Source organism: Penaeus vannamei, chromosome 27 (genome assembly GCF_042767895.1).
Source record: "Penaeus vannamei isolate JL-2024 chromosome 27, ASM4276789v1, whole genome shotgun sequence".
Taxonomy (NCBI): domain Eukaryota; kingdom Metazoa; phylum Arthropoda; class Malacostraca; order Decapoda; family Penaeidae; genus Penaeus; species Penaeus vannamei.
The window spans coordinates 31063442-31078137 of NC_091575.1; the positions used below are offsets into that span (position 1 = coordinate 31063442).

At 41.1% G+C, this 14696-nt stretch overlaps 1 protein-coding gene across 4 annotated transcripts in view; it reads right to left on the reverse strand.

Moving 5' to 3' along the window:
• The window catches only part of LOC113826242 (U8-agatoxin-Ao1a), a 200124-nt gene that overhangs the window by 21368 nt on the left and 164060 nt on the right, over positions 1-14696 (reverse strand). For all 4 annotated transcript variants that reach the window (XM_070141173.1, XM_070141171.1, XM_070141170.1 and 1 more), the window contains one exon: positions 2648-2726. In XM_070141173.1, the coding sequence (XP_069997274.1) occupies positions 2648-2726 (79 nt within the window). The remainder of the gene's footprint in view (positions 1-2647; positions 2727-14696) is intronic.

Sequence of the window (14696 nt, forward strand, 5' to 3'; positions counted from 1 at the left end):
GTCACGGAAAAGGAGAAACAAAACATAAAGTGAAACAAAACTGAACCTTATGGTGGCGAAGCATCTACGACAGAAAATGCGATAGTAGTAGAATGCAAAAGAAGTTAACAATCACATACAGTTATATATATACATATAAATATACATATATATGTTATTTAGATTTGCTTATTTATTTACACACTTACTTGACTATTTATTTACATCACATGCATGACCATTTGTTTAATTGTCTTTTCGCAGCTTCTGAACACATCCGTTTTATAACACGGATTTTACCGCTTCAGCAAAATCACTTTACTGCTTTTATTCTCGCTTTTATTACCTTCATCTCCTTCTCTCACGAGTGTCCAAAGGCGATTGGGTGAAATGAGAGGTTTCGTAAGCTCGATATGACGTCATTCGATCGACAAGTATCAATAACTTAAGTGGACGATATAAGGTCATCTGAGAGCCTGCCTTGTCGTGTTCTTCTTTTTTTACTTTTTTTTATTTTTTTTGTCTTAAACATGGAATTTTGGTCTTTATGCCTCTCGATGTTTTGTGCTGTGTAATGATTTGATGTGAATTGTAGCTAGTTCTTGAGTCATTTTTTTAAATGTTTTTTTCGTTTTTTTAAGTTTAGCATCTTGGCTTTGTTTACTCCTGTCGCAATTGTATTTTTCATTGTATGCTATGATATAATTTATTTATATTAATTGGATATAATAATCAATACTGACTTTTATTTATTTATCTTCTCTATTTCACTATTATTATTATTATTACTATTAATATTATCATTATTCTTATTATTATTATTATTATTATTATTATTATTATTACTATTAATATTATCATTATCATTTATTTTCTTTTTTTTTTCTTCGTAAAAAAAAATTTACTTATCTATCACTGTCGATACTGTAATGTATACTATATACTGTTTGATACGATTTATGTGTATCATTGATTATATACAATATTTGGGCTTTTCATTTTGTTGTTTTCTTGCTATTAAGAAAGTGATTTTGCGTCTTTTATAACCCTTGTCGATATTGGTCTATATATATTATTCTGTTTGTTATGATACGATATGTTTAATATTTCTTTGATTTTGTTTATCATTGTTTGATATATTTAATATTTTTTGATATTGTTTATTATTGTTTGATATTGTTTATTATTGTTTGATATTGTTTATTATTATGTTTATGGTCAGGGATTTTTATGCCATTATGCGACATAATTATGGAAAATAATTGACATTCTTTATTACTTATTTTTTCATAATAATACACTAACAGATTTGATAATTACTAAAATAAGATACAAATCAGAGTAATAATAACATTGACGATGATAATAAAGATGGTTATAATAACAGCAGTGATGAAAATGGTGAGGATGATGATAGCAGTAATAATAGAGATAACAAAGATAACGCAATCAGAAGATGAATATTAATGAGGATGATAAAAGCTACACACACACACACATCCACACAATCTTACTGAAAGTGGTGTGTCCTTCAAACGCCACTTTCGCTTTTACCTTTCAGTTACCTTAGCTTTAACCCTTACCTTACCCTTTACCCTTAATTGGCCTTACCTTCCCTTAGCCTTAGCCTTGGTTTACCCTTATCTTGCCCTTAGTTTACCCTTAGTTTACCCTTAGTATTACCTTACCCTTGCCTTACTCTTGTCTTATTCTTTACCCTTAATTGGCCTTACCTTCCCTTTGCCTTAGCCTTGGTTTACCCTTATCTTGCCCTTAGTTTACCCTTAATATGCCTGTGCCTTAGATTTGGTTTACCCTTAACTTGGCCTTACCTTGCCCTTTAACCTTTCCCTTCTCCTTCCTTTCCCCCTGACCAATTTCTCCTCTGCCATCTACCCTATTCCGTTAAACCCATTCTTATTTCTGTGTCTTCCTCCCTTCTTCCCTTTTATCCCCTTCTCCTGCTTTCTCCTAATTACTTCTCATCATTTAAGCCTCCCCATTAGCCCTTCCCCATTACCCCTTCCCCATTACCCCTCCCAGTTACTACCCATTACCCATAACACCTTCCCCCATTACTCTAATTCAGTCACTATTCCCGGTCACTACCCATTACTACCCATTAACCTTCACTACCCACTACCCTACTCCCATTCTCCCTTTCCTACCAACCCCCTCCCCACCACTACCCCCTTCCCCATCACCCCTCTTCCCCCATTCCCTCCCCACCCCACATGCCATTACACCCCTTCCTCTACCCATTACCCCTCCCCAATACCCCTTCCTCTACCCAATACCCCTCCCCAACACCCCTTCCTCTACCCATTACCCCTCCCTAACACCCCTTCCTCTACCCATTCCCCCTCCCCAACACCCCTTCCTCTACCCATTACCCCTCCCCAACACCCCTTCCTCTACCCATTACCCCTCCCCAACACCCCTTCCTCTACCCAATACCCCTCCCCAAACCCTTCCTCTTCCCCACTTACCCCTCCCCCATCACCTCTCCTCCCCCCCACTCCCTCCCCCAACCCCCACACGCCACCACCCCCGCCGAGAGCATATGCCTCCTCCACCACAGGGTATGGGGGAAACCCCTCCTTGCCCGGCCGTGTGTCCCCTCTCTCTCTCCCTCTCTCGGAGTTGGGTCAACGGGCACCATACTCACTTCTGAGTTCTTGAGAGCAGTCTCTCCAGAAGGTCGGTTGTGTAGTCGACGTCAGGTTGGCCGCTGTCTCCTTCTTGGCCTGCGCGGGGAGAGAGAGGGCGTGAGTGGGTAGATTAAGGTGAGATTGTTTTTTTTTTTTTTTAAGGGGGGGGGGAGAGGGCGTGAGTGGGTAGATTAAGGTGAGATGGGGTCGTGTGTGTGTGTGTGTGTGTGTGTGTGTTTTTTTTTTTTTGGGGGGGGGAGAGGGCGTGAGAGGGTAGATTAAGGTGAGATGGTGTCGTGTTTTTTTTTTTTTTTTTTTTTTTGGGGGGGGGGTGGATGAGGGTGAGATGAGGGTTATGTTTAGGGGGTAGATAAGGGTATGTTTTTGGGGTATTTGAGTGTGGAAGAGGGTATGTTTGTGGTGAGATGAGCTCATGTTTTTTTAGGGTAGATGGAATGAGATGAGGATGTGATTTTGGGATGGATGAGGGTGAAATGAGGGCATGATTTGGGTGGATGAAGTGTTGGATCAAATGGTGGGAAGGAGTGACGGAGAGAGAGAGAGAAGGGGAGGAAGGAAGGTAGGGAAAGCGGTAGAAAGTGAGGAGGCGGAGGAAAGAAAGGAAGGAAAGAGAGAGAGAGAGACAGACAGACAGACAGACATACAGACAGACAAAGAGAGTGAATGAGTGAGAAAGAGAGAGAGAGAGAGAGAGAGAGAGAGAGAGAGAGAGAGAGAGAGAGAGAGAGAGAGAGAGAGAGGGAGGGAGGGAGAGAAAGGGAAAACAAGCAAACAAAACAAAAAAGAAAGAAAAAAATACAGAGGTACGGGTACATACACACACAGAGACGAACATAAAAAAAGAGCGAGGTAAATGAAGCGAAAGTTGGTCTCTGGAGCACAAAATTACTAATCAACTTTTTATGTAGTCCTATCAACATTTTTTTTTCTCTCTCAGACCTTCCATAGCCATATTCTACCTCCCTTTATCCAATATCCTTCTCATCCCGTTTTATTTATTTTTTCTCCTTTATTCTCGTCCTCCTTATCTCCTTAACATTACGTTTCTCATTTCCTTTCACGTCTTCTTTCTCTCCTCCTTAATAACCTTACCTATCCAGACCCTCACACCGACCTCCACTCTATCCCTCCTCCTACTCCACCTCCTCCTCCCTCTCCAACCCTCCACTCCTCCACCTCCTCCTCCTTCACCACCTCCTCCTTCACCACCTCCTCCTCCTACTCCACCTCCTCCCCTCTACCTTCTCCACCTTCTCCACTACTCCATCCTCTCCACTCCTCCTCCCTCACCACTTTCTCCACCTACTCCTCCCTTATCACCTCCATCCTTCCTCCTCCACCTCCTCCACCCCTCCATCCCTCCACCCCCTCCATCCATCTACCCGTCCTCCTCCTCCTCCACACCCTCCACTTCCTCTACCTTCTCCTCCACTCCTCCTCCACCCCCTCCTCCACCCCCTCCACCCCTCCTCCTACTCCCCCTACTCCCCCCTAAACCTCTCCCTATCTCCATTGCCCTCCTGAGAGACATAATCTTAAGCGCGAGGTTAATTTCCCTTAAGTAAAGCCCTGAGACGGAGGTGGCGACGAGGAGAAGGAAAGGGAGAAGGGGAGGGAGAAAGGGAAAAGGGAGGAGGAGGGGGTGGAAGGGAGGAGGAGGGGGTGGAGGGAGAAAGGGGGAGAAGGGGAGGAAGGGGGAATGGAAGGGAGAAAGGGAGGAGGGGGAGGGAGAAAGGAGGGAAAAAGAGGAGGAGGAGGAGGAGGGGAAGGGAGAAGGAAAGGAGGAAGGGGGGATGGAAGGGAGGAGAGGCAAAAGAGAAGGATGATAAGGGGAAGGGAGAAAGGGAGGGAGGAAGCGGGAATGAAAAGGGGTAAAGAAGAGGGGATGGAAGGGAGGAGAGGGAAAAAGAGAAGGGTGATAAAGGGGAGGAAGGATAGAGAAGATGGAAGAGTGGAAAGGGGTGGAAAGTGAAAAAGAAGGGAAGATAGGAGATAGAAAGGATAGAGGATAGAAATTGGGTAGAAAGAGGGAAGTGGAAGAAAAAGGGAAAGTAGAGAGAGATAAAGGGGAGGAAGTGGAAGAAGAAGGAAAAGTGAAGGGGGGATAAAGGTGGAGGAAGGGTAGAGAGAATATCATGAAGAGGAGAGAGGAGAGAGAATGAGTGGAGAGAAGAAAAAAGTTAGGATAGCATGAAAGACTGAAGAGAGGAGAGAATGGGAGAAGAGGGGAAAATGGTATGGGAGCAGAGAGGGGAAGAGAGGGGGAAGGAGAGGAAGAGAGAGGGAAAGAGAGGAAGAGAGGTGAAAGGAGGGAAGAGAGGGAGAGAGGGAAAATTAAGTAAATAGAGGGGAAGGAGAAGGTTCTGAGAAGTGTTACGAGAGCAGGACAAATTATATTTCTTTGAAGGCGAATATGAGATGGGGCAGAGCGAGAGAGAGAGAGAGATGAGAGAAGAGAGAGAAATGAAAGAGAGAGAGAGAAATGAAAGAGAGAGAGAGAGATGAGAGAAGAGAGAGAAATGAGAGAGGGAGAGAAAAGAGAAGACGACAGGAAGATAGAAAAAAGAGATAGGAGGAAGGCAAAGAGAGACAAAAATTAAACTAGAATTAAAGATATTGTAAAGAAAAGTAAGCAAATGAATATACAGGTAGGTATATACACTAATAAACAGAAAGAAAACCAGAAAAAAACAGCTAATAAAAAAAAGAAAAAAGAAAACATTCACAATAAACAAAACAAAAAAACACCAACAAAAACGGCAAAAAACATACAAGAAAACAATCAACCAAACCAAAACAAACAAACACACGCAAGATATATTAATAAAAAACGAGAGCGTAAAGATAAGGAGATGACACCAAGACCCGCCCCCTTGACAAGACCTTCTTAAGGGAACAATCGGTAAGCTGAGACGACACGAGCTTCCTGTGGGAGGAGCGGCTTCGGTTGGCCTCCTGAGGGACACAGCCGAGAGGAGGGGTGACGGGGTGGAGGAGGAGGAGGAGGAGGAGGAAGAGGGGGAGGAGGGGGGAAGGAGGAAGGGGGAGGAATGGGTGGAGGAGGAGGAGGAATGGGGGAGGGGGAGGAGGGGGAAGGGGGAGGAGGAGGAGGAGAAGGAGGAGGAGGAGGGTGAATGGGGGAGATTGGGGAAGGAGGAGGTGGGGGAAGGGGGAGGAATGGGGGAGGGGGAGGATTTTAGGGAGGAGGATAGGGAAGGGGGAGGGGGGAGGAATGGAAGGAGGAGGAGGAGGGGGAGGAATGGAAGAGGGGAAGAGGTGGGGGAGGAGGAGGAATGGGGGAGGAATGGGGAAGGGGGAAGGGGGAGGAGGAGGAGGAAGGAGAAGGAGGAATAGGGGAGGTGGATGTTAGAGAGGAGGAGGTTTGGGGAGTGGGAAGGGGGTGGAGGAGGGGGGGGATGTCGGAGGATAGGGGAGGGGGAAGTTGAGGAAGGGGAGGAGGAAGAGAAAGAGGAGGGGCCATAGGACGCAAAGGGAAAGAGAGAGACGTAGAAAGAGGAAAGGGAAGATGGAAAAATAAAAGAAAGGTGGAGAGGAGACAGTAAAGTCAACGGTGAGAATATATTATATTGAGAAGAAAGGGAGATACAGACGTGGAATAAATAGGGAATAGAGAAAGAAGGGATAAGGAAGGAGGCAAGAGAAAGGGTAAGTGAGAGAAAAACGAAAAAGTGAGAATATACAAAGGAAGAAGAAACAAGGAATAGCAAAGAAATAACGAAGAAACGTAGAAGTAATAAACAGAGAGAAAGAATAAGAAGCAACTGGAGAAAAAAATAATAGGAAGGGGAGAATAAGAAAAAATAGAGATAAGAACAGGGAAGGGGGAAAGACGAGGAAAATTAGGATAATAACGAGGGCTTTGCGCCGATCCAGGAAATAGAGACAGACGAAAAAAAGGAGAAAAGGAAGAAGACGCAATAAAGAAGAAGAAATAGAAAAAACGAAGGATTAGGGAGCTGAGGCAGAAAGGAGGAAAAGGAAGAATGATTAATAACCGGAAATGACGAAGGGGAAGAAGGAGAGAAGATGATAAAAAGGAATAATAGGGAAAATGTTAAGAATGTTACAGCAAAAGCGAATGAGTGAAATATCAAATCCCAAGAAACAGGAATAATAGAGAATATAATAATAACGATATTAGCAGCATCCGTAAAAAAAGGGAAAAAAATATAACAATAATAATAAAAATTAGGATTGATAATGATATCAACAATAACAAAAACAATAAACGAAAATAAAACCAAATTTAAAATCGCTAAAAAAACATAACAATAATCAGAATAAGAATCAGGATTAATAATGATACCAACAATAACAATAACAAAAACAAAAACAAAATTACAAACCGACACACGAAACATCAAACTAACAACATCAAAAATCCAATTAGAATGAAATTACAAACTCGACACCATATCCCACAAGACAAGAGGGGTTTAATAACAACGTAGAGTGTGTATATTAAGTGTATTGTGCGGCCGAGAAACCAGTGTAGACAATTCTATGCCTTATGGACGTCACTCACCCCCCTTCCTCTTCCCCTCCCCTCCCCCCCTCCCTCACCCCTAGGCACTGTCACCTCGTATGATGTTGGGTGATGTTTAGTTTTCCTTTATTCTTGTTTTTTATTGTTTGTTTTTTTCTCTCTTGTTTGTTTTGATTTTTACTTTTCTTCGTTTTGAGGGTTATTATTTTCTCTTGTTTTTTTGTATTGTTTTTTGTTTTGTGTTCTTATTGTTATTAATTTCTCTTGTGTTGTTACTCTCTCTCTGTCTTCTTTTTATTCTCTATGTTTTTTTCTATTTATCCTCCTCTTCTTGTTTCTCCTTCTCCTCTTCTTTTCATTCTTCATTCTTTTCTTTCTCCTCCTCCTCTTCCTCATCCTCCTCACCTTCCTTTTCCTATTCCTCTTCCTCCTTCCCTCCTGCTCCTCCTCCTTCTCCTCAAACACTGTTTTATCAATTTATCCTTTTATCAGGTTATGTCCTTATCAATTTCTCTTCTTCTCCTTCTCCCTTCTCCACCTCCACCTCTCTTCCTCTTTCTCACACTCTTCCACGACATTATCTCATATTGTTTTCTTCTCCTTTCATCCTACATTCTCATCTCCCTCTCTCTCTCATCTTCCCTTCCCTTGGCCCATTTCCTTTTTCATCTTGTCCGTTTTCTCTCCCTTCCCCTTATTTTCCATCTTCCTCTTCCATTTCCCTTTCTTATTTTCACTCTACGTACCCTTCCTCCATTCCTCCTCTCCTTATTCTATTTCTTATATCATTTTCTACGTTTCACCCTTCCTCTTCTTCCATTTCCCTTGCCCTTTACCTCCATTTCCCTTTTCTTCCTTTCCTTATCTCATTTTCCTTCGCCTTTGCCTACATTTCCCTTTTCTTCTTTCCCCTATCTCCTCTTCCTTCTCCTTTACCTCCATTTCCCTCCTCTTCCTTCCCTCCCTTTACCCCATTTCCCTTCCCCACTCCCCTCCTTCCCCCCCCCCCCTTCCCCTCCTCCCCGCCTCTGCCATTGTAATGTAAACACACACGCGTTCCGAAACCAAGGCGTTCGTGTAATTACGAGACGTGAATGCGGATTCATGCGGATTCGACTCCCCTTGGTATCTCGCTTGGTAATTAACGAAATCTCAAGCCATTCTGTCACGTCTTGGCCTTTGTTCTTCACTCCGTCTCCCTCGACACCAAACTAAATCTTGCTAATTAAGAACGACACGCTTTTTTTTTTAATGTTTTTTGTAAGGGAAAATGTGAATTAGATCAAGAATGATTAAGATTGCAAAGAGGTGTTTTGGTTGTTGTTGTCTTTAATTTGTGTTATTATATCATCATCATCGTCATATTCTTTTATTTTTTCTGTTTCTATGATGATGAGTACCATTATCACTAATGGTGATGTCATTATAATCATCACTATCATCATTATCATGGATATTTTCATCATTAGGATCATAACTATTATTATTTTCACCATCATTATTAGCATCACTATCATCATAACCACCACGATTATCATCATCATCATCCCAATTATCATCATCATCATCCCAATTATCATCATCATCATCCCAATTATCATCATCATCATCCCAATTAGCATCATCATCATATTCTTTTTTAATACTATCATCACCGTTATCACCATCCTTTCACCATCACCCTTATCATAGTCATCAATATAATTTCCCTGACCTGACCTGACCTTCCTTCCACACGCGAACCTTCCTCTCTCGTCTCACTCGCTCCTCCGTTGACCTCGGAAGGGGAGTCGACCCTTTATCAATCGGTATGACTTAATTGGAAAATCCTCCGGGGATCCCTTCGCTATTCTGATTTTAATTTGCTCTCTCTCTCGTTGTCTGTCTGTCTGTCTATATGTCTGTCTGTCTCTCTCTCTCTCTCTCTCTCGTTGTCTGTCTGTCTCTCTCTCTCTCGTTGTCTGTCTGCCTGTCTGTCTGTCTGTCTCTCTCTCTCTCTCTCTCTCTCGTTGTCTGTCTGTCTGTCTGTCTCTCTCTCTCTCTTTCTGCCTGTCTGTCTGTCTCTCTTCTCTCTCTCTCTCTCTCTCTTGCTGCCTGTCTGTCTGACTTTCTTCTCTCTCTCTCTCTCTCTTTCTCTCTCTCTCTCTCTCTCTCTCTCCTCTCTCTCTCTCTCTCTCTCTCTCTCTCTCGTTGTCTGTCTCTCTGTCTGTCTGTCTCTCTCTCTCTCTCTCTCTCTCTCTCTCTCTCTCTCTCTCTCTCTCTCTCTCTCTCTGTCTCTCTCTCTCTCTCTCTGTCTCTCTCTCTCTCTCTCTCTCTCTCTCTCGCTGTCTGTCTGTCTCTCTGTCTATCTATCAATCTATATATATGTGTGTGCGTGTGCAAAGAAAGAGAGAGATTAATCAATCTATTTATTCATTCATACATCTATCAAACCATCTATCTATCTCTTTATCAATTTATCTCCATCTCTCCCGATTTACCTCTACCCTTTACCCATCTACCTAACTATTTATCCCTCTATCTATAGCTCTCCTCCCACTCCCCTTCCCTTCCTCCTTCCAGAACCCACATATATATTATTTCAGGGAAGGTCATTTTTATCGCCGTCCCTGTTGACCTCAGCCGTGACCTGTATTTATAGGCTAGCTGACCTAAGGTTAATAACAAGGTGAACACGACAGGAATAACAGAGTCAATAAGGATTTTTTTTATATAGAAAACGGGAATATCGGAGTCAATAAAGACTTTTTACAGAAAACGGGAATAACAAGGGTCAATAAGGACTTTTTATAGAAAACGGGAAATCTCCAGGGATGACTAAGTTCATTGTAATAGTTGGAGAGATGTTCGTTTGATAATTGAAGTTGTTGGTCTTATATAACCAGGGGATTCGTTTCGGTGTGTGTGTGTGTGTGTAGGTGTGTGTGTGTGTGTGTGCGTAGGTAGGTGTGTGTCTGTGTGTCTCTGTGTGTGGAGAGAGAGAGAGAGAGAGAGAGAGAGAGAGAGAGAGAGAGAGAGAGAGAGAGAGAGAGAGAGAGAGAGAGAGAGAGAGAGAGAGAGAGAGAGAGAGAATACAAGAGTGTCTGTGTGTGTGGATATATATATATATATATATATATATATATATATATATATATATATATATATATATATATATAGAGAGAGAGAGAGAGAGAGAGAGAGAGAGAGAGAGAGAGAGAGAGAGAGAGAGAGAGAGAGAGAGAGAGAGAGAGAGAGAGAGAGAGAGAGAGAGAGAGAGAGAGAGAGAGAGAGAGAATACAAGAGTGTCTGTGTGTGTGGATATATATATATATATATATATATATATATATATATATATATATATATATATATAGAGAGAGAGAGAGAGAGAGAGAGAGAGAGAGAGAGAGAGAGAGAGAGAGAGAGAGAGAGAGAGAGAGAGAGAGAGAAAGAGAGAGAGAGAGAGAGAGAGAGAGAGAGAGAGAGAGAGAGAGAGAGAGAGAGAGAGAGAGCGAGAGAGAGAGAGAGAGAGAGAGAGAGAATACAAGAGTGTTTATGTGTGTCTGGACGTGTATTTGAGTGTGTATGTGCGTATGTATGCTTGAAAATGCGACCCACTCTCATATTCAGCTGAAACAAAACAATAAAAGCAACAAACATGTCACTTTTCCTTTCTAAAATATCACACACATTTACCAATTTCAAAACAGTGAAACGAAAATGAACTAAAACGCAATAGAGAGAAGTGAGGCAGGATGAATACAGATGTTGGATCTCACTTGCTCATTTGGGTCGAGCTGGGAGAGGGAGGGGGGGGGAGAAAGAGGAGAAGAAGGAGAGGGAGAGAAAGGGGAGAAAGAGGAGAAGGAGAGGGAGAGAAAGAGGAGCAGAAGAAGGAGAGGGAGAGAAAGGGGAGAGAGATGGAAGAAGGAGAGGGAGAGAAAGGGGATGAGAAGAAGGAGAGGGAGAGCGAAGGGGGAGAGAAAGGAGAGGGAAATGGAAGAAGGAGAGGGAGAGTGAAGCGGGAGGGGAGAAGAAGGAGAGGGAGAGAAAGGGAAGAAATATGGAAGAATAAGGATAGAGAGAGTAAAGAGAGAGAGGGAGAAGAGAAGAAGGAGAGGGAGAAAAAAGAGGAGGAAAATGGAAGAAGAAGGAGAGGGAGAGGAAAGGGGGAGGGGAGTAGAAGGAGAGGGAGAGAAAGGGGAGGAATATAGAAGGAGAGGGATAGAGACGGAAAGAGAGAAGGAGAGGGAGAGGGGAGGGGAGAGAGGAGGAGAAGCGATAAAAAGGGAGAGGAAAAGGGAAGGGAGTAGAAGGAGAGGAGAGACGGAAAGAGAGAAGGAGAGGAAAGAAGGAGGAGGAGAGAAACAAGTGGATGAGAAGGAGAGAGAGAGAGAGAGAAAGGAAAGGAGAGAAAGGGGGAAGGGAGAGGAAGAAGAGAGGGAGAGAGAGGAAAGGAGAGAAAGGGGGAAAGGGAGAAAAGAAGAGAGAAAGGGAGGGGAAAAAAGAAAAGAAAAGAATTAACGGAAAGGGGAGAGGAGGAAGCTGAGGAAACAAGCGAGTTGAGAGGAGAAAGAAGCAAAGGGTAAAGAGAATTAAGAAGAGAAAGATTCTGAGAGAAGGTAGTGAACGAGAGAGAAAAAGAAAATGAATCAAAAGCGAAAATAGGATCAGAGAAAAATAGAAAAGTAGAGAGAGAGACAGTGGAGCAACATTTACCAATACTAATATTCAACCCCCAAAGCTTAACGGATTACACGAGGTGAAGACTGAGTGAAAAAATAAACAAACAAACAATTCTATGAAATATTACGTAAAAAAATATTAATTATGAACTATTACGTAAACAAAAAGAGAAATGAAAAAATAAACAAACACACAAATAAAAAAAAAATACGTAGATAGATTGGGGTTTTACAGTACGCAGAGTATGAAATATTACGTAAAAAAAGAGAAATGAAAAAATAAACAAACACAATTTAAAAAAAAAACGTAGATAGATTGGGGTTTTACAGTACACAGAGTATGAAATATTACGTAAACAAAATGAGAAATGAAAAAATAAACAAACACACAAATAGAAAAAAAACGTAGATAGATTGGGGTTTTACAGTACACAGAGTATGAAATATTACGTAAAAAAAAAGAGAAATGAAAAAATAAACAAACACACAATTAGAAAAAAATACGTAGATATATTGGGGTTTTACAGTACACAGAGTAGAAAATATTACGTAAACAAAAAGAGAAATGAAAAAATAAACAAACACACAAATAAATAAAAATAAAAAATACGTAGATAGATTGGGGTTTTACAGTACGCAGAGTATGAAATATTACGTTAAAAAAAAGAGAAGTGAAAAAATAAACAAACACACAAATAAATAAAATACGTAGATAGATTGGGGTTTTACAGTACACAGAGTATGAAATATTACGTAAAAAAAGAGAAATGAAAAAATAAACAAACACAATTAGAAAAAAAACGTAGATAGATTGGGGTTTTACAGTACACGGAGTATGAAATATTACGTAAACAAAAAGAGAAATGAAAAAATAAACAAACAGACAAATAGAAAAAAAATACGTAGATAGATTGGGTTTTTACAGTACGCAGAGTATGAAATATTACGTAAAAAAAAGAGAAATGAAAAAATAAACAAACACACAAATAGACAAAAAATACGTAGATAGATTGGGGTTTTACAGCACACAGAGTATGAAATATTACGTAAATAAAGAGAAATGTATTTTCGGTGCAGCTGAGCGTGAGAGAACAAGAGGGTATACTATCTTAATTTTTAGATTTAGTATTATGGAGAAATTAGAAAGGATTAGTGCAGTATTTGCGTAATAGTGAGATGGAAAAATGAGGATGAAAATATACCTTCGTGATAATCATCTTGATTTGTTTTATCATTCCATTCAGCATGAGGAAAGAAGAGAGGAAGTAAGAGAGAGAATGAAGAAAGGAAGAGATGGAGGAGATAGAAAGATAAAGAGAAAGGGAGAGTCAAAATTAGGAAGGAGAGAGAGAGATAGAGAGAGAGAGAGAGAGAGAGAGAGAGAGAGAGAGAGAGAGAGAGAGAGGGAGAGAGAGAGAGAGAAAGTTTTAAAAAGAGAAAATGATAGAGACAAAATTTAAAAAAAGTAAAAAAGACCAAAAGTGATACAAAATAAAGAAAAATGCAGAAAAAAAGAGAAAAGTAGGAAAAGAAACGAGAGCCAGAAAAAAATATCATCCACCTCTGTCACGGCCTCAATCTATATTACAGAAAAAAGGTGTATTTTGGAAAAAAAAGTCCAAATAACACAACTCCTCTCGCTATGAAAGAGTATTATGCTACTGCCTGTGTTTACCTGTGATTGCTCTCGCTCTATTTGTCTGTCTGTCTGTTTATCTATCTATCTACCTATCGAAAAAGAAACAAAAAAAAAACATACACCAAGAAAACCACATCTCCTCTCACCATCTCCCTAAAAAAAAACATAAAAATAAATAAAAAGATAAATAAATCAACAAATAAATAAATAAGAAAATAAAATCAAAAACAAAAAAAAAGTTATCAAAAACGTAACAAAAAAAAATAAAATAAAAAATACAAAAGTTCTCAAAAACGTAACAAAAAATCCAAAAAAATAAAAAAAATACATAAGTTATCAAAAACGTAACAAAAAAAAATCCAAAAAAATAAAAAATACATAAGTTATCAAAAACGTAACAAAAAAAAATCCAAAAAAAATAAAAAATACATAAGTTATCAAAAACGTAACAAAAGAAAATCCAAAAAAAAAGAATACATAAGTTATCAAAAACGTAACAAAAAAAAATAAAATAAAAAATACAAAAGTTCTCAAAAACGTAACAAAAAAAAATCCCATCTTCCCATGACATATACACACACCAGCTGATACCATTTTCTCCCCGGAAAATACCACACAGACCAGAATCACACCCGAAGACCCCAAGTGATGAGGTTAATGGCCTCCCGACCGACAGGAGGCGCGACCATCAAAAGGAGGAGGAGCTGACGGAGGCGGGATGAGGATGGGGATAGGATGGGGTGGGGGAGGATGGGGTGGAGGGGGAGGATGGGGTGGGGAAGGAGGAGGGGGTTGGGAGGATGGGGATGGGAGGGGGGTGGGAAGGAGGAGAGAATGGGGTGAGGATGGGGTGGGGGAGGAGGGAGTGGGAGAGGATGGGATGGGGTAGGAAGGAGGGAATGGGGTGTGATGGAGTGTGATGGGGGAGGAAGTGGAGGAGGATGGGGAGAGGATGGGGTGGGGTAGGAGGAGGGAAATGGGTGAGGATGGGGTGGGGGGAGGATGGGAGAGGATGGGGTGGGGTGCGGGAAGATGGGATAGGATGGGGTGGAGGGGGAGGGAGTGGGGGAAGATGGGATAGGATGGGGTGGAAAAGGAGGGAATGGGATAGGGAAGGACGGGATGGAATAGGAGAAACATAAAGAGAGAAGAATAGAAAATCAAAGATAGGATAGGAGAGACAAAGAAAAAGAAAGAAAGAAAAGGCCTAAAGAGGCAGAATGAGATGGGAA